Here is a 19,272-nt window from a genome sequence, read left to right as displayed (position 1 = left end):
GACGGGCGGAAGTGGCTGCGGTAGATGGTGGGAGGGGGAAAGGAGTGCGAGGGGAGGGCCGGGCGCCGGGGGTCGAGGGGGTGGGGCCTGGGCCGGTAGTGGGGACCCGGCCTGGGACCTGGAGTCCGACCAGGGGCGGACTGCGGATACCTGCCGAGTTTGGGTGGGCGGGACCCAGGTAAAGAACCAGCGCAGATAGGGCGAGGGTCGTCTGGGCCGCCGAGGGGTGCGGGGGTCAGAGTCTAGAGAGGGTCGCGTTGTTACCCTCTTTCCCAGTGAACACAGAGCAAGGGGTTCTGGGGAGAAGGGTGGGAGGAGTAAGTTCTTGGCTGGGTGGGGGGGCGTTCTTGTGGATGCCACGCCCCTACAGGAAGGAAAGGCGCGTGCGTGTGTGTGTGTGTGTGTGTGTGTGTGTGTGTGTGTGTGTGTGTGTGTGTGTGTGTGTGTGTGTGTGTCTGTGTCTGTGTCTGTGTGTGTTTAAGAATAAACTTAGAAGGGAAGGGGGCGGCCAGGGTGGGCCACTGGATTGAAAAAATTGGAACATCACTAGGGCTATTGGTGGTAGCATTCGGGCCTCTAACATTTCAGGAAAGTGCTCTCGGGAGTCGCCTCAGGAAGGAGTTTGACGGAGATTGGGAATTACATCTTTGGCACGAAGCGGGGGGGAGGTATCAGTGAAGGGAAGGGGGCAAAGAATGCTTGTAGAAGGTGCCAGAATCTAGGTCTGGTGTGGATTTAATTCAGACTGGGAGAGTTGGCCGATTAAAACACTGCACACCCTAAGAAGCTTGGGAGATGTAGGGCGATTAGTGTGTGGCACGAACGAGGAGAACAGGAGGAGAATGTTCTTTTCTGTATTTCTTAGAAGACAGTCTCCACACAGCAGTGGTTTTGGTTACTTTTCTGTGGTGGGATTAGGCGCTGTCTCTCCTTTATCTTGAGTCATATTTGTATACATATTGAGGTGACTGTTTTGGGGTGGAATATGTGAGTGAGGTAGGTACTTTGAGTAACCTTGTGGAGTGTTTAAGGAAGGGTTTTTGATGATAATCTCATTTAGGTAGGAAGTATTAGGGATTCCTTTGGGTATATAATAGATTAGAGAGTGTCATGATGTTTAAATATTCTTCAGGTTAACACAGAAATCAGCTTCCTGGGCCATGCCGGTTCTGAGGCCTGTTTCCTCTCATGAGCTTCAACAGAAGACGGACTCTCCAGCCCTCACAGTGGATGACTTTCCTTCCCTGAACAGGAGATGGGATAGTACCTGGGATCTGCCTATCACCAGACTCTGGGCTTAATAAACCAGCTGAATGAAGGGATGTAATAGACCTCTGGGAGGGACACTGAAGCCTGCAGGGGGGGGAGGGGCCTGGACATACTCCTTCCCCCCCAGACTCCTCCCACTCAGAGTCCACTCAGCCATGGACTTTGGACCTGGACCAGAGGAGAGAAGCTGCACTTCGGTGTTTCTGATCTGGGATTCTCAGTTTTGGAAATGGAGTACTGGATGGGGGTTTGATGATCTTCAGGGGAGCAGCTGAGAGAAGAAAGGTAAGGTTCCTGTCTCATTTCCCACTTGGTCTCTTGCTGCTCCTGTGCAGATAGTGTTGAGTGGGGCGAGTCCGGGGACACTGCCATTCAGAAAATGCCCTGATGAGAACTCTTACCCTGATGGGTACACAGGAAACTTCACCTCTCTTTCCCTCTCAGGGTGCAGGCTTGTTCCCAGTAGCTCCTTACCCAGATAGAGTACCTTGAAATGAGTTGGGAGCAATGGCAGTTGTGAGGTTAGACCAAGGAGAACATAAAAAGACTTTAGGCCTCTGAAGGGAGGTTGTATTAGATTACTTGTAAGGGCTTTTTCCACACTGGGGTAATTGGATTCCAAGTCAGTTTGGGCTAAGTACAACTCTGGAATGGATTATCCAGGCTGAGGCAGGCTGCTGTGTTTTGGGGAGCTAACTAAATCGAGCTGGCTTGGGTGGGGGCAGGTAGCAGATGGTCTGGAATACCTCCTAAGTTGGCTCTCCTCCTTCCCCTTTAAGGAAATGTAGGCCGTGAAACCTCACTGTAAGAGCAGAGAAACAGAACACAGGTTTGGGAATCAGGATTTGTGTCCTAGCTCTGCCTTTCTTAGTGTACACCCCTAGATATGTCAGTTAAGCTATGCCATGTTCTCTTCACTTGCAAAATGGGGATAACTAACTTTCCAAGTCCCCCACAGGTTGTTTGCAAGGAACAAATGAAATGATAGATTTTTCAGGAGTACCCAGGGCCATGTACATGTAGCAGAGTAACATTGTTTTTGCTTGATATGCTTGTATAGTTGCATAGAGAAAAACTGAATTAGGAGTTCTGTTCATTTATTGAATTAGTGTTCTGGCAAAAGTCTTACTTGTGCTTAATTAAAAACTCTGTCTTGAATTTGTCTCATCCTGTTGCTACTAGCCAATACCTGGCAAAGGTGCACGGGTTCAAATAGAACTCAGATTAAGGGATTCTGCCAGGTACCTTGTGGCTGTCAGAGCTCTCCAGTCAGCTGGCCTCGTTGGGGTAGCAGACCAAAGAGAGGTGGAGAGAAGTATAAGTCTCAAGGACCAAGTGTCTGTTAGGAGATAGAGCTCCATTTCTTGGAGTGAGCATTGGGCCTTTCCTTCTTATTGCCATGTCCTGGTCTTCTCTCCTGCTCTTTGAAGTGACAGTGTTTTTCAGACTGCCGTTGTTTAGCCTTCTATATTTTCGCAGGCTCTGTTCCCACTTAAAGCAGAAGCTGTTCATTTTACCTTCTTACCTTCTGTTCCTTCCTTGAATTCCAAGTTACCTATGCCAAGATGCCTGCTTTTCTGAGTGACAGAAACAGCAGAAAGAAGAGGTGATGGAAATTTTGATAGACAGTAGGATACAGTGGACTGGGAAAGGGGTAGGAAGCTTGGCTTCTAGCATCTCTTTGCCTCTCACTAGCTGTGTAATACCTAGGCCTCATATTCAGTGGTCATTTGCAAGCTGAAAATTGTGTATTTATGACTTGGTTTCTTTCTTTTTCCCTTCCTCTTTTCCATAGGAGTCTGTGAGACCCCCAATGGCCTGAGGGCTGGGCAGGCAGACTTAGGTGGACTTCCTGGCCCTAGATATTTCTTCTCTAGTCTGATGCCTAAGGTAGCTCTTTTGAGGCTGGGCTTCTACTATAGGGTGGGTCTGTCACCTCCCCTAGCTTTGCCCAGCAAATTCCTGGTGCTATTCTTTGCTTAGACACTGGGATCACAGTGATCTTCAGGGATATGTGGTCCCAGGCCCTCATCCTGCCTAGGAGGCCTGTGAGTGCTTCGAAGCACTTGAAGTACCACAGAGTCGTGCTGTATTGGTACAGTGCTTACATTATGTGAAGTGTCCAGGCTGTTGTCTTGTGTCAGTTTTTCGTCACCACATTGTTATGAGGAGAACAGAGCAGGGATTATTCTCCCAATTTGATGCGTGAGGGGAAGCTACAGAAGCCCTGAGCAGGCAGGGCTTGCCTTAGTGTAAAGCGGCAGATGCTGTGATTGCCTGCCCAGTTCTCTGCTGCTTCTGTAGCATCTGACCTGACAAGGGCCATCGGTATTCTGCTGCAAACCTCCAGGGAGGAGAACTCGAGGGCCCTGTCAGACAGCCTCTCTGGTAAGATATTTTCTTGTTAGAGTGAGCCAGAATTCCTCTCCCCTATTGTTTCCAGCAAAAGCAGTAATCCTTCCCTCAGCCTAACCCTTCAATAAGACAGTCCTCTTGACACAGCCATTGGCCTTCTCAAAGGGGCACCATGATGCCAGGGCACAGCACTCATTGGGTGTTCAGCCACTTAGCCAGGACCAATAAACCACATACTGTGTGTATGTTGTAACTGAATTTATTTATACCCTTCTTTTATCCAAAAGGAATTGTAGGTGACTAACCAAAAGTTCCATTTAATAGACATTGCTCGGTGATTATTGTGTTAATCTTTTCTCTTTTCTTTGATTTTGGTGAGCTGAGTTTCTGTGTTGTCGAGGGGAGTAGAGATATCGGGAGGAAGTAAGAGGGGAAAAATAGATACATCATTGATTTAAAGCTTTGCTTTTATTTCTACTTATGGTTTCAAGCTAAAATCTGTCTTATGTTCAGAGCATGAATTCTTTGCAAATTATACAAAAATTCAGGATATCTTGGGCATTGTTTATGGGAGGGCAGTTTCCTGGGACAATTTTCACTTCCTTCTTGTCTATCCTCTCCTTTTTTGGGAGTAGTGGCTAGGACCAGAACTTCCTATTCTTCCATTTTCACAGGATCCAATCCCAGTTTCATCCCCAGAATTCAGGCACTTGGCTCCTTGTTTCTGCCCTTCTTCCCCTATAACCCATCTCCGTGAAACATCCATCAGGAGCCCAGGGCCTCTTTTCCCAGGTCAATTTGGCACTCATCACCCTGGAATCTTGCCTCTCAGAACACATGTTTTCTTTTGCTTCCATCCAAGAATTCAGCTCATCCTGCCTCTCTAACCAGGTCCTTTGTTTTGAGACAGTCAGGGAATTTCAACTTGTAGATCTTCTTTGAGCCTTGAAATTTAAACAGAGGGTTATAGTGATGGGGTGTGAGTTTTGGTACACAGTTATCTTCTCTCTTCCCTATCGAACAGCCTTAGATAGAGGAGGATGATTGGTAGAGATGGGAATCTGACATATTCTGGGCTAATTGGTTTCCTTACCTTTCAGCATTCTACTCTGGCCTTTGTCCTGGGACAGTGATCTTAGCTTTTGATATCTTGGATCCACAGTGTTTCCCAACTTTTCCCAGTTTTAGGAAACTATGGTTTTCCCTCTTGCTTTGACATGGAGTATTAGTATGTAATAATCCCATGCCCCCCTCATGAGGAAAAGCTTAGAGAGAGGGCAGAGGTACAGAAACATTGGCTGCTGACTGGCCCATAAGTGTGGACTCCCATCTCTTGCCACAGTCCACACAATCGACTAAACTGGAGACCCTGGACACACACACACAGAGTCCAGCGTCACTGAGGTGTCAGCTCTTCTTTCATTCTTCTCTTTTAGGACCAGGCTCCAACTGCAGGATTTCCCCGCTGCCCCACTGTGTGCTTGTCATGCTGGACACACAGCTATCTCAAACACTCGAGGCTGCATGAGAAGAGGGAATAATGAGTGCCATCTTGGAAGTAGGACTGCCTGGGTCTAAAACCTAGCCATGACCCTCATTAGGTCTTGTGACCTTCAGCAAATTGGGACTTAGCTTGAGCCTCAGACTCTACATCTGTAGAGTGAGATGACAGTGTATATTCTGCAGAGCTGCTAGGGTTAAAGGAGAGGCTGGGAGTGGGGTAGGCTGTAGGTGCATGTGAAGGCCACTGCAATTTTGTTTTAGCTCCAGACCCCCATGCAGGGAATTTTAGGTCATGTCCTGCCTTTGTTTCTTTAAACCGCTGCCTAATTCCTAGTTTCACTTAGAAACAAGTTCATGAGTGATGTCAGTAACCACACACCACGAAGTTCCAGACTGCTCTGTGCTCTGAAATACAGGGGAGGGAAGTGGATGGGGGCAGGTGCTGGTGCCAGAACAGTGTGTCCTGATCACATGCTAGCGCTGGCTGTGGACCCAGTCCTTCTCAGGAAAGTTATCTGCATGAGTAACCAGTAGTTCTTAGCTTCCCACCTTCACTTCTTAGGGTCAGATACAGATATCTAGGCTTTTCCAGGGTTCCCCCTACCCCCCTTTCACAGGTCTACCCCAAAGCATGCTTGAGGCCTTCATTTCCTCTTTGGGTCTAATGGTTCTCCCTTAGGGAAAGGTCTGTTTCTACTCTTTTACTCTGAACTAACAGCATTATCTACCCCGAAAGAAAAACCAAAAACAAGGGTGGGTGAGGGAAGCCAGCTTATTCTTTCTCGGTTTTGACTGCAAGTGTTTCCTCTTGGCTTCCTTTTGGCACCCTGGTTCTTGTTCTCACTTCCCTGTAAGCTGCAGCCTCTGTGATGCCCTGGACTCCTCCCTCCCGGAAGCCAGTGGTTGGGGGAGCAGGCCCCCAGATTCTTGGCTTTGGGTTTGGTAAACGCACTACTGAGGTTAGCTGCTTGGCCTGCCTCTGGCAGGGCTATTCCCCTAAACTCCACGAGATTCTGCACTCTGACTGGGGCTGGGCAGGGAGGCTCGAGAAGTCTGGACTGGAGTGGATTAAGCGTAATTGGTTTGATGGGTATTGACCCGTGGAGTTGCGATTGTGAGCAGTGAAGGGCCCAATAGTAACAGTTATCTCCACTACATCTCCCGAAGTTGGGAACCCCGGAAAACTTGGGGTGTCCAGACCTCGAGTCGTTCTGAGCGATCGGGCGTTGGAGACGACCTGGGGAGAAGGGCCTCTGGGCGAGTTGGGGCAGACAGCTCCGCCCCTCGGCCTGCCCCGCCTCGCCCCGCCCTCCCCGGGGAAGGGCCACGTTGCCCGCCCGGCTGTCCGGGCTCGGCGCGCTGCAAGAAGGGCCGGCCGGGCGGAAGGCGCCGGCAGCCGCGCGAGCGCCTTGAACGCGCCGGGTCACCCGGCTCGCTCCCCGCGCTTCGGGGCGGGCCAAGTTCAGGGCCGGGAAGTTGGAAGGACCTGGTAAGTGGGAGCCGGGGAACGCCGGCATCCGTCAGTTCTGGGGTTTGTTCCCGGAAGGGGATCGAGGTTTCTGACTGAAGGAGGCCCCGCCGGAGGGGAGAGGGCGCTTCGGAACTCCGGTACCGACTTGAGAGGCTGCCGCTTTCCAATCCCTCTGTGTCCCCCGACAGCCTCGGTGCATGCGAGCCCCAGCAAGAGGAAATTGGCCCGGGCCACCCGGAGTCACGGCCGCGCGCCCCTCCTGAGCCGGGAAGTGGAACTCTGGCGTTCCGCTCGCGGAATCCCGGGCCTCCAGCTGTTGGAGAGAGGGCGGGCTCCGCGAGGAGGGGGGTGGTTGTGAAACTCACCCTCCGGGCGGACTTGGGTGCGGGGCTTGGAGGAGCTGGTGTTGTTGGAGAGGGTTGGGAAGAGGAATCCGAAGTGGCCTTTCCTCAGACTCCACCCCAGAGTCCTTTCCAAAAGTTATTAGGGGTTCTTAACAGCTCTGGGAAAGAATTGACTCAGTATGGAAATAAGTAAATTGTCAAGAAAATTTGCTCCTACTTGTTTGCTAATGTGTGTGAAGTAGGGGGCCCTGAGACGTGGAGGGCCCGAATCTTATAAACTCCCGAGCAGAAAGGTTGGGGCCAGCTAGTCTGTGTCTCCGCAGGACAGTGAGCCCCGAAGTAAAAGGCTCTACCTTGGTTAACTTTTGCCCCTGTGATGTATGTAATTAGTCTCTGCTTTACGAACATCAACTGGCTAAGATTGTCCAGCTTTCTCTTCTGTCGTTGATAATACTTTTCAGACCATGTAGCCTTTTCTCTTAGATGCTTACACCCCCCCAACCCCCCCCACCGTGTCTTCCTTCGATTCCGAGACTATTGAGCTCTCTTGGATTTCCCACCCTGTCCTTTCTCAGATTAGAAAGCAATGTAGTGTGTTTAACCTCAGTGGCGTATGTGACAGGTTAAACTCATTTCCTGTTTGGGACACTGAGGAAGTTATTACTGTTCTTTTTGTCATCAGATCCCAGGGACCTTGGAGATGATCCACATCAAGCCTCTCCCTGTACAAATGCAGGAACGAAGGCACAAGTGACTGCTCAAGGTTCCTTGGTTTCCCAAGGCTTTGTGCTTTTTTGCTGCACTAGCATCATGTATCCCGTTAGCCTTTTCCAGGATGAATAACCTGTATCCCTTCTCTCTAGGCCTTATTCTCTCAAGTCCTTGAATTATTTAGTGTATCTGACTCCCTTTCAGTTCTTCCATCCTTTTGAAATTGTGGAGCCTGGTACAAGATACAGGAGGATACATTATTAGAGGAGGTCTAATAATGAACAAAAAAATAATTCAATTAAGTCTCCATTATCTCTGGCATGTCTATACTTTCTCGGTTTTTTAAGGCAGTGCTTTTTAACATGCTAAGCAAGACAGAGATGGAAGGGAAGGTCTGTCAGCATTCATTTCCATGCCTTCTAAAAACTAAATGAGACTTCTCCATTTGTGCTCATTTTTGACTATCTGGTGTTCTCTTGCTGTTTAAAAACACCTTTTTTTTTTTTTTTTTTCATAGAGGACTGGCTAGAGAGTACTATAGGAATCAGAGTGTTAGAAAGGGTTCTTACAGCTCCAAGGCAGTTCTTCAGAAGAAAAACCTGAGACTTACTTACAGGAGTTGGTGGGACCTACCCAGAGCCTCCTGGTTTTTGTTTGAGGGTCTTATTCACTAAAAAGGCTCCTTCCTCATTCCCACCACAGTGTACTTGGTCTTTGTACTTGGTGGTATGGACCAGCTGTGTCACTTCCCTGAAGGAGCAGTGAAAACTCTGGCAAAACAAAGTTTGAGTTTGTGCTTTGCAGGCAAATGTCATTGATAACAGAACATCAGGTGCTCAGATCAAGGTTAAGGACTGTTCTATTTTAGAAAAGGAAGGTGTGTCCAATTCTATTTTCCCAAATGGCCACAACCTTAAACATCCCATTCTCCAGTTGTTACCGTAGGACACTGCCCTCCTGCCACCTGGCTGTGGTGGCTGTGTTTCTTTTTCCTTGAATGTAGACAGGACTCATGATACCTCTGACCAGTGAATAAGTCAGAAGTGATGCAAGGTTGGATCATGAAAAGGATGCAGTTTTACTTGACTTGCACTCTTTCTTCAGACAGTCACTTTTTGGAGTTCAGCCTCATGCTCAGAGGAAGTCCATGCCATGTGGAGAGGCCACATGGAGGTGACTCCAGCTGACATCTCAGCCAGCGCCAGCATCAACCTGCAGACATATGAGAGACTAAGCCTTTAGAGGACATATAGCTGAAGTCACAGACACCATGGTGCAGAGGCAGGTCATCTCCTTTGTGCCCCAGTGTCCTAATTCCTTACTTGTAGAAATCAAGAGAGAATAAATGATTGCTCTTGTTTTAAGCCATAGGGGCAGGACCTCAAAATTTGGACTCTTGGGTACCGAGGGCAAAAGGAACACTTGCCCTTTGTACCAAGGCTACTTAGATTCTGCGTCACTCATCGTTTCAGATACTCATTGCTACATAACAAATCACCCTAAAACCTAGTGGCTTAAAACAGAATTATTTTATTCCTGTCTCGGCTATGTCATTTTGCTTCTGGTCTTTCATGTAGTTGCAGTTAGATGTGGCTGGGGCTGGAATCATCTGGAAGGCTTCCTCTCATGTCTACTGTCTGTTGCTGACTGTCAGCTGACCTTAGCTGTGGTTGTCAGCCAGAATACTTGGAAGGTATCTAGTCCATGTGGCTGGGCTTCCTCTTACCTTGGTGGCTGGGTTCCAACAATAGGCATTTCAGGAGCATCAAGTAGAAACTGTTGACTTTCATGAACTAGTCTTAAGAAGTCACATAATCACTTCCTCTGTAGTTACAGCTCAGAGAGAGGAAACATTGACCCGACCCACCCTGCCTCCTGCCCCAAGCTCTGGAGGGAGGCGTGTCATTGTCACTTTGTAAGAAGAGCCTGTAGAATGGGATGTTTTGTAGTCAACTTTGGAAAATGTAATCCTTCACTGTTAGGCTTCTAATTTAGTCTTTCTCCCCAATTTAGTTAATAATGTCCTGCATCTAACTACTTGAACTTCATACATGTGCCAAGCACTGTAAGAGGTGTAGAGGTCACAGAGCCTTTTTTCTAAGGAGTAAGGAAGAGTCAAGTAAGTCCAGCCGCAAATTCTGTTACAGTGTGGAGAGGAAGGCAGGGGGTGTGCAGAGAGTGTGGCGGGAGTATCGCTGTGGGGAGCCCAAGTCTGCCTGGATGTTAAGGAAGTACTCACCCAGACTGGGTTCTTAAGAGGTACCATGCTTGTCGACAGGGCTTTAGATGATTTCAGCATGCAGGACCAGCCAGAGCAGAGACAGTAGTGTATAAAGGGTACTAACTGGGTGAGATAAGTAGCCTGTTGAGGCCACAGTATGCAGTTCATGGAGTTAGTGGTTGGAAGTGAGATTGAAAGGGATGTTTGAGTCACTTTGTTGTGAAGGCCCTGTGTGTCATAATAATGATTTTGAATTTTATTCTGTGGGTAGTGGCAGTATGTTTTTTAAGGCAGGTGAGTGTTATGACCAGGTGTGTACTTTAAGAAGGTTGCTTAAAGGGAAGCAAAGTTAGTGATAGGTGGACCAGCTGAGAAACCCAGTCAGGTTAAAGGGTTTGAGATCTTGAAATGGGATGGTAGCAGTGAAAGAATTACTTTGTCTTCCACTTTCGTAATTCTGAAATTCTTGGGGCTGGATGTGTTTCAGAATTTAGAAATTTTTGGATTAAAAAAGATGACCTGGTACATTTATGATATAGTCTAAGATCTGGAGCAGCATACCATAGTCCAGCATGTTTATTTCTGTAGCAAAATATATGAATGGGATAAATAAAGGCTATAAGTAGCCTCACATTAGATTAGATTTCTCCAAAAGAGGTTATGCCAAACAAGTGTGGAAAACTTTTGTTTTTCAACACTTTTTGGACTTGGGAATTACAGTTAAGTGATTGTAGGTGTGTGACATACACAGGAAAGTCACTTTTTTGTTACAGGCAAATCTCCTGAATGTTGAGGATCCTAGCATAGCGGCTTGGCAGCACTGGGGGAGCTGGTCTGCCTCAAGTAACGTGTAGCTGAGGGGATTTGACAGATGCTGAGCAGTGTTGTGCTGGTGCTGATGGCTGTGAAGGGGAGGTGGACCTCACATGGGCCGATGGTATCTGGGATGGTGTCCGGCGAGATGTGAGTCAGAACCCACTTGGTGAAGGAGAGAGAGAAGAGCAGGCCAGGCATACAAGCACATGCAAAGGCCCTGAGGCAGGCCTGGATGTTTGGACCCTGGAAGGACTCTAGTAGAGTGGTGCAGAGAGAACCACCAAGAGAGGAGACAGACAAGTGATGGGCTAGCACTTACCTTGTTCATGCCAGGCACTGTTCTAAACACTTAATGTGAATTATCTCAGCCAATCCTCAAAGCAACCCAATGAGGTATTCTACTACCATTTCCATCTTAGAGGTGAGAAAATTGAGTCTCAGCAATGTGAAAAAACTCAGGGTGACGCCCAAGCATTGCCCTGGGCTGTCTGACTTGCGCTTGTTACTGCCAAACCCTCCATACCAGTGGGACTTGCAGCGGCAGTGCCTCCTGGATGAGTGCATGGGCTCTGTTGGCCAAGAGATGGACTGTCTCATCCCATGGGTACAGCCATCTCCTGGAGAGTGCGTGCGTTTGTGTGTTAACACACCACTAACTTGTAGGCAGAGTAGAGGATCGTGCCCTGGAGAATAAGGGGAGAAGTAGTAGGAAATGGCACTGGGACTGTGGGAGAGTCTGTGTGGAAAAGGGGTGGGCCTGGGAATAGTTGTGTCCTGTGCTCCGATGGCAAGAGAAGGAAGTTCTGTTTGACAATTTAGAGGAAAGGGTTGTGGAGTGGAGAACAAAGTCCTGAGCGCTAAGTTGGAGGCCTGGTGGACTGGGGCAGCTGTTTGCTATGGGCTGTCTAGCCATTCACAAGGTTTATAGACTTGCTAAGGGTACAGTCTGCAGAGGGGCTGAGACGATTGGTTTGATCTGCCTGGCTTAGAAGGGTGGTGGGGAGGTCTTCTAGGCCGTGGGGTAGTGGGTGTGGTCTACCTAGTTCTAATGTCTGGAGAAGAGTGAGGATGGATATGGTCCCTTGGGGTTTTGCCACCACTCTGAGAGCCTCTTGGCCTGAGGTGGCTCATTGATAAGTCTGAGACAGGCCTGCTCCTCCAGCCCTGAAGCCAACACTTGAAATGATGGAGTTCAGTTTCTCTTTTCTTTCCCCCATCGTTCTGCCTGAAGTCTTTTCCTACCCAGTCACTTGGGAGGCAGGACATGGAGGGTTAGGGATTCCAACACTGACCACATCCTCAGGCAGAGGGAAGAAAAACTGGGAATCTGTGTGTGTTTCTCTTCTGGGAAACCCTGATTGGTAAATGAGCACTGATAAAATGGAAATTTAATGACACAATAAAACAGAGGCTTCTAAGAAGACTGGTGCTATGGAGTTGTGAGTGTGGATGGTTTCTGGAAGGAAGATAGGAGGAGGTGGTGCTTGCAGGGGCTGGAGGGGTCTCAGATGAGGGAGGCAGGATCCATTCCCTGTAGAGACCATTCAAGATCAGCCCTTTGATCCTTGGATACTGGATCGGCCTGCTTGAGAGCCCAGGAGCACAGAGATGAAATCTGGGACCCGAGATTCTGGTTAGCATTAGTGAACTGGGCTGTGAGGCAGAGGGTAGCTGGCAGAGCAGCCAGCACAAGAGAGTGCAGACCTGCAGCTTTTGGGTGTGAAGTGTTGAGACCAGAGGCAGGAATGCCAAGGTGAAAGTTGCATGCTCAAGAATGGCAGCTGTCCTGGCATTGAAGGGTGTGGTAGATCCTTTAAGTAATGAGGTCTGGTAGAGTGAAGGGCCTGGCAGGACCATGCCTTTTTCTTGTTGGCTCTGTGTCCCAGTCTCTTCCCAGAGCCTGGCAGAGAGCAGGTCGCGTCATGGCAGATCGTGGAATGGTTGAAGAGTTCAGGACAAATAGATGGTCCCCAGTTCTTCTGATGTGTCCAGCTGGGGCCATATTGGACGAAGCTAGTCAGAGCTGTGGGCTATGTCTCTGTTTGATTTTATTTGAAAATAACTTCAAAATATAAAAAAGTTGCAAGAATAAAAATGGTGTAAGGATTCTCATATTCCCTTTATTCAGATCCACCTATTAACATTTTGTTTCATTTTCTCTTCTTATTTATTCTTGATATTTTTGTTCTGAACCATTTGGAAGTTGCATCTACCATGGCTCTCTGTACCTAATTACTTCATCGTGTATTATATAAGAATTGGGATATTCTTTTATATAACCACAGTGTGGTTATCGACTAGTCATAGTTGATATTTTGATCAACTAAATATTTTGATATACTGTCTATAGTCTAATTTTGTCATTTGATGTAATAATATCTTTTTGAAAAGTTTTATTGAGGTATAAATGATATACAGTAAACCTTATGTATTTAAAGTGTGCATTTTCATAAGTTTGTTCATATATATTCAGCCCATGAAACTGTCACCCCCACAAAGTGTCCTAGTAATACCTCCGCTGATGGTCTCACTGCCTCCATTCCTAGGCAGACACTGATTGGTATGTGTTCCTTCATATGTTGCAACATTATCTTGAGATTTGTCTATGTGTGTGTGTATCAGTAGTTTGTTTCATTCATTTGATTTGTTTTCTGTGCTTCATTTTCATTGCTGAGTGTTACTTCGTTCCGTGGATAAGCCGCAGTTATCAGTATCCAGTGCTGATGAGTGTTCGGGTTGTTTCCACTTTTGGGCTGTTATGAGGAAAGCTCCCTCAAACATTCTACGTGGGTTTTTTTTTTTTCATTTTTGTTAGTTGGAGGCTAATTACTTTACAATATTGTAGTGGTTTTTGCCATACATTGACATGAATCAGCCATGGATTTACATGTGTTCCCCATCCTTATCCCCCTTCCCGCCTCCCTCTCTACCCGATCCCTCTGGGTCTTCCCAGTGCACCAGCCCTGAGCACTTGTCTCATGCATCCAGCCTGGACTGGTGATCTGTTTCACGCTTGATAGTATACATGTTTCGATGCTATTCTCTCTAAACATCCCACCCTCGCCTTCTCCCACAGAGTCCAAAAGTCTGTTCTGTACATCTGTGTCTCTTTTTCTGTTTTGTATATGGGGTTATCATTCCATCTTTCTAAATTCCGTATACATGCGTTAGTATACTGTATTGGTCTTTATCTTTCTGGCTTACTTCATTCTGTATAATGGGCTCCAGTTTCATCCATCTCATTAGAACTGATTCAAATGAATTCTTTTTAATGACTGAGTAATATTCCATGGTGTATATGTACCACAGCTTCCTTATCCATTCGTCTGCTGATGGACATCTAGGTTGCTTCCATGTCCTGGCTATTATAAATACATGGGTTTTTTTTATAGACGTTTGTTTTCATTTCTCTTGGGTGTATATGTAGGAGTGGACTTGCTGGGTCATATGGTATCCCTGTTTAGCATTTTGACAAACTGCCAAACTACTTTAAAAGGACTTCAGTTCTTTATCTCACACCATATATGAAAACTAATTCAAAATGAATCATAAATGTAAATGTAAAACTTAAAACTGTAAAACATAAAAAAGAAAACATAGGAAAAAAATCTCTGTGACTTTAACAAAGATTTCTTTTTTTTTTTTTTTTTTGCAGTTATGAAGTTTATTGTGGGTAACTTACACAAAGGAAGTATCAGGCAGACAACAATCCAGAGCCATTCATAGCTACAAAAGATTTCTTAAATACAACACCAAAAACATGATTCATTTTAAAAAAAAAAAAAAACTGAAAATTAGAAATCATCAAAATTAGAATTTCTATTCTTAAACTGATTCTATTATGAGAATCAGACAGATTTTTTATTTTTGCTAGTCTGATGGGTGAGAAATGTTGCCTTAGTATAGTTTTAATTAGAATTTTTCTTATCATAAGTGAAATTGAACACCTTTTCATACATCTATGGGCCATTTTAGTACTTTTTTGTGTGAGTTATGCTAGTGTTTTAGACAGGGAATTTTTGGCTTTTTTTCCCCTCAGTTTTTAAGAAGTTTTTTGTTTGTTAGGGTATCGGCTTTTTATTTGTGATGTGTGTTTTCAAATTTTCTCTTCCAGTTTGTTATTTTTCTTTTGACTTGGCTTATGGTGTTTTTGGAGAAGGAAATGGCAACCCACTCCAGTATTCTTGCCTGGAAAATTCCGTGGAGAGAGGAGCCTGGTGGGCTACAGTCCATGGGGTCGAAAAGAGTCAGACACAACTTAGCAACTGAGCACACATGGTACTTTTAGCCATGCAGAAGTATTGTATTTCTTACGACATCTGTATTTTAGGGCATACTTAGAAAGCCTTTCCCTATACTAAGCTATAGAGGAATTGACATAAATCTTTTAGCACTTGTATGTTTTTAGTTTTCTACTTAAATATCTAGTCCACTTGAAATTTATTCTTGTATACAGATCTTATTTTTGTCCGCAAATACCTGTATAGTTGTTATAACACTATTAATAAGACCATTCTTTTTTTTTGCCCCAGTAATTCTAATTATCTTCTTTATCATACATTAGATTTCTACATGTATTTGGGTCTATTTCTGTAGTTGAAATTCTATTCCTTTGCATGATCTGTTTAATTTCCATTCCTTGAATGATCTGTTTGTTTACACATCAGAACCACATTGTGTTGTTCATTCACTCAGTCGTGTCCAACCCTTTGCGACCCCCATGGACTGCAGCACACTAGGCTTCCCTGTCCACCATCTCCCATAGCTTGCTTAAACTCATGTCCATTGAATTGGTGATGCCATCCAACCATCTATCTCATCCTGTCATCTCCTCCTCCTCCTGACTTCTGTCTTTCCCAGCATCAGGATCTTTTCCAGTGACTTGGCTTTTTGTATCAGGTGGAAAAAGTATTGGAGTTTCAGCTTTAGCATCAGTGCTTCTAGTGACTATTCAGGGTTGATTTCCTTTAGGATTGACTGGTTTGATCTGATCAGCATCACACACTTTTAATTATAGAGGCTTTGTCATGTGTAGTATATCTGGTAGGGCTAGTCCCTCTTCACAGCTTGTTCATTTTCATCATTTTCCTAGATGTTCTGTTTGAACTTCAGTGCCAGTTTGACTAGCTCTACAAAAAATACTTTTATTGAGATTTTTGATGAAGCTGAGGTGTCCTAACCAAGAACAAGGGATATTTAAGTCGCCTTTTGTCTTTTCAGGAATTATAAGTTCCTGTAGGTTTTTGCATATTTCTTGTTTATTCCTGAATAGTGTATCATATCATACATTTCATATCATTTCATAGCTATTATAAACAAGGTTTTCTCTTTGTTGTTTAATGAAACAATGAAAAAATTCATTGTTTATTTGATGAGTTATTATTTGTGGATATGAAGGCTATTGATATTTGCACGTTAATTTTTATCTGCCACTACCTGACTCAATTCTTTGATTGTTTGGGTTGGACTTATCATTGTTTCTCTTAGAGTTTTCCAGGCATATTCTCATAGCATCAGCACATTTGTACTTCTGCCTGTAATTGTATTCTACAGTCGAATTGCATTGGCTGATCCCTCCAACAGAATGTTAAACAGTCATGTAGATCTGGTCCCTGACCTTCATGGGAATGCCTCTGGTGCTTCCTTATTAGGTATGGTGCTGGCTTTAGTCCTGAGGTGTGACATTAAGAATTTTAAAATCAGTAATCTTTGGGCAGTTTGATTTGAGGAACAGGAGGCAGATGGTCTTACCCCCCACCTCTCCTAAGCTCTGGATGGAAGATGGTAAACAAAATCTGTCAGGTAGAGAAGGGGTGTGTGGGGTTCCTTTGCTTCCTCTCTTCCACCAACATCATTCTCTACATATACTGCTCCCCCACCTCCCCCTCAAAAAAACCCACATTTCTTTTTAGAGGATTCATAAACTCATTTTGGAGTCGGGGAGCATGCTATCCTAATCCTGTTCTTCCATACAGATTGACCCTCTGAATTAGGGAATGGGTAGCTCTTTTCTAAGAGAGGTCTGGAGTTAAGCTCCTGGCCTTCCTTGTCCTGACCTTTCTCATCTGTTTCTGCCCCCCTTCTTCTACTCTGGAGCAGCCCTGCACCCTGTGATGATGGTTGTTTTTCTCCTCTCCTCAGGTTCATGGCTGCTTCCTAATCCCGGAGCCCAGAGGAAGCATCCCTAGAACCGTGGGGGTGTGAGCCAGGCAAGCTGAGGGCAGCCTTGAGCCCTACCCTTCCCGCCTCCCCTGCGGGGGCCAGGATGCTGAAGAAGCAGTCTGCAGGGCTTGTGCTGTGGGGCGCCATCCTCTTTGTGGCCTGGAACGCCCTGCTGCTCCTCTTCTTTTGGACACGCCCAGCGCCTGGCAGGCTACCCTCAGACAGTGCTCTTGATGATGACCCCGCCAGCCTCACCCGCGAGGTGATCCGCCTGGCCCAGGACGCCGAGGTGGAGTTGGAGCGGCAGCGGGGCCTGTTGCAGCAGATCAGGGAGCACCATGCTAGGTGGAGCCAGCGGTGGAGGGTACCCACCGTGGCCCCGCCTGTCCCGCCGCGAGTGCCTGTGACCACTCCACCAGCTGTAATCCCCATCCTGGTCATCGCCTGTGACCGCAGTACTGTTCGGCGCTGCCTGGACAAGCTGCTGAATTACCGGCCTTCAGCTGAGCGCTTTCCCATCATCGTCAGCCAGGACTGCGGGCATGAGGAGACAGCCCAGGTTATCGCCTCCTACGGCAACGCTGTCATGCACATCCGGCAGCCCGACCTGAGCACCATTGCAGTGCCACCTGACCACCGAAAGTTCCAGGGCTACTACAAGATTGCTCGGCACTACCGCTGGGCACTGGGCCAGGTCTTTCACGAGTTCAAGTTCCCAGCAGCCGTGGTGGTAGAGGATGATCTGGAGGTGGCTCCAGACTTCTTTGAGTACTTTCAGGCCACTTACCCGCTGCTGAGGGCCGACCCCTCCCTCTGGTGTGTGTCTGCCTGGAACGACAATGGCAAGGAGCAGATGGTGGACTCCAGCAAGCCCGAGCTGCTCTACCGCACAGACTTTTTCCCTGGCCTGGGCTGGCTGCTGTTGGCTGAGCTCTGGGCTGAGCTGGAGCCCAAGTGGCCCAAGGCCTTTTGGGACGACTGGATGCGCCGGCCAGAGCAGCGGCAGGGCCGGGCCTGCGTGCGGCCCGAAATCTCCAGAACAATGACCTTTGGCCGCAAAGGTGTGAGCCACGGGCAGTTCTTTGACCAGCACCTCAAGTTTATCAAGCTGAACCAGCACTTCGTGCCCTTCACCCAGCTGGACCTGTCTTACCTGCGACAGGAGACCTATAACAGGGATTTCCTTGCGCGAGTCTATGGTGCTCCCCTGCTGCAGGTGGAGAAAGTGAGGACCAGTGAGCGGAGCGAGCTGCAGGAGGTGCGAGTGCAGTACACGAGCAGGGACAGCTTCAAGGCCTTTGCCAAGGCCCTGGGAGTCATGGATGACCTCAAGTCTGGTGTCCCCAGGGCCGGCTACCGCGGCATTGTCAGCTTCCTGTACCGGGGCCGCCGTGTCCACCTGGCCCCACCCCAGACCTGGGATGGTTATGATCCTAGCTGGAATTAGCAGCACCTGTGTGTCCGTCGTGGGCCCCCTCCTTGGCATCTCATGGCCTAAGATGGGACCGCAGTCCCTGGACTTCATCGTCCTCTCTGTGTTTCTCTCTTGGGTCCATTTATCTTTTTTTTTTTTTTTTTTTCTTTTTCCGAGTGGCATTCAAGTGCACAGATGTTAAGGTGAAGGTTATTCTCTCATTCTCAAGGGGGTCAAATCAGGGGACTCTTTCTGGGATATGTTGGGGGACTTATTAAGCAAGAAACCACTGTGTGGTAGGAGGGACTTGGGCTTGTCATGGCCACACACGTCCACATTCCAGGTGTTCTCCTAGGACATCAGCGGAGAGCTTGGCTACTTTAGTTCTCTTGATCAGGCCTCTTTTCCCTGTCCTGGCTCTTCTAGCCAGAGTATGAGCCCTCCCCCTGTACCTGTCCCCGGCCATCTCTGCTTTCTCCCAGTTAGAGTAGGGGTAGGAGGCTGGATTATGTGAGAACGGCATGTATCTGTGCCAGAATGAGACTAACCAAAGGGGTTCCATTATCGTCAGGGTCTGGATAGAGCTGTTAGGTTGTCAGGGTTTACTGCCTCCTGCCTGTATTTCTCTTCTTCCCCTCTCCTTCATCTCTGACCTCCTCTCAGCTCTTCTTTCTATGCAGCCCAGCCGTTTATGATTCTAAGATGAAGCGGGGAAGTGGAAAAGCAGAACATTCCCTCAGCTCATCCGCTGTGGTGGGGAGAAAGCCTTGGATGCTGGGGCACCCCTCCCTCATTCTTCCTCTAAGAAACAGACTGCCCCTCCCACCTCTCCTTCCAGTCTTTTCCAAAAACCAGTCCTTACCCTGTTGCTCTAGGACAGTTCACGTTAACCTGGCTTCTGGAGGCCCTCTCAGTGTGAGGTACGGCAGCCAAGACCATTCAGCCCAGCCTCCCTCTTCTCTCCCAGACGTCCCCGGGCACGCAGATCAGGAGGCGGGTGGGCTGG

At 47.3% G+C, this 19,272-nt stretch overlaps 1 protein-coding gene across 2 annotated transcripts; it reads left to right on the top strand.

The window, feature by feature from the left end:
* The first annotated feature begins 62 nt into the window (after positions 1-62).
* LOC133062289 (alpha-1,3-mannosyl-glycoprotein 2-beta-N-acetylglucosaminyltransferase) lies at positions 63-18,432 on the top strand. 2 transcript variants are annotated; one of them, XM_061151120.1, is made up of 3 exons: positions 63-178; positions 1,133-1,554; positions 16,832-18,432. In XM_061151120.1, the coding sequence occupies exon 3, from the start codon at positions 16,956-16,958 to the stop codon at positions 18,297-18,299; it is 1,344 nt and encodes a 447-aa protein (XP_061007103.1). In that variant the 5' UTR covers positions 63-178; positions 1,133-1,554; positions 16,832-16,955; the 3' UTR covers positions 18,300-18,432. The 2 variants fall into 2 exon arrangements, with proteins under 2 accessions (XP_061007103.1, XP_061007104.1); XM_061151121.1 differs by lacking the exons at positions 63-178; positions 1,133-1,554 and adding an exon at positions 6,469-6,616.
* Positions 18,433-19,272: the final 840 nt, after the last annotated feature.

Source organism: Dama dama, chromosome 9 (genome assembly GCF_033118175.1).
Source record: "Dama dama isolate Ldn47 chromosome 9, ASM3311817v1, whole genome shotgun sequence".
Taxonomy (NCBI): domain Eukaryota; kingdom Metazoa; phylum Chordata; class Mammalia; order Artiodactyla; family Cervidae; genus Dama; species Dama dama.
This window is presented reverse-complemented; position numbering and strand designations above follow the sequence as displayed.

Bases quoted from the DNA above. Each gene is read 5' to 3' on its own strand.
- LOC133062289 (XM_061151120.1), top strand. From the start codon at position 16,956: ATGCTGAAGAAGCAGTCTGCAGGGCTTGTGCTGTGGGGCGCCATCCTC.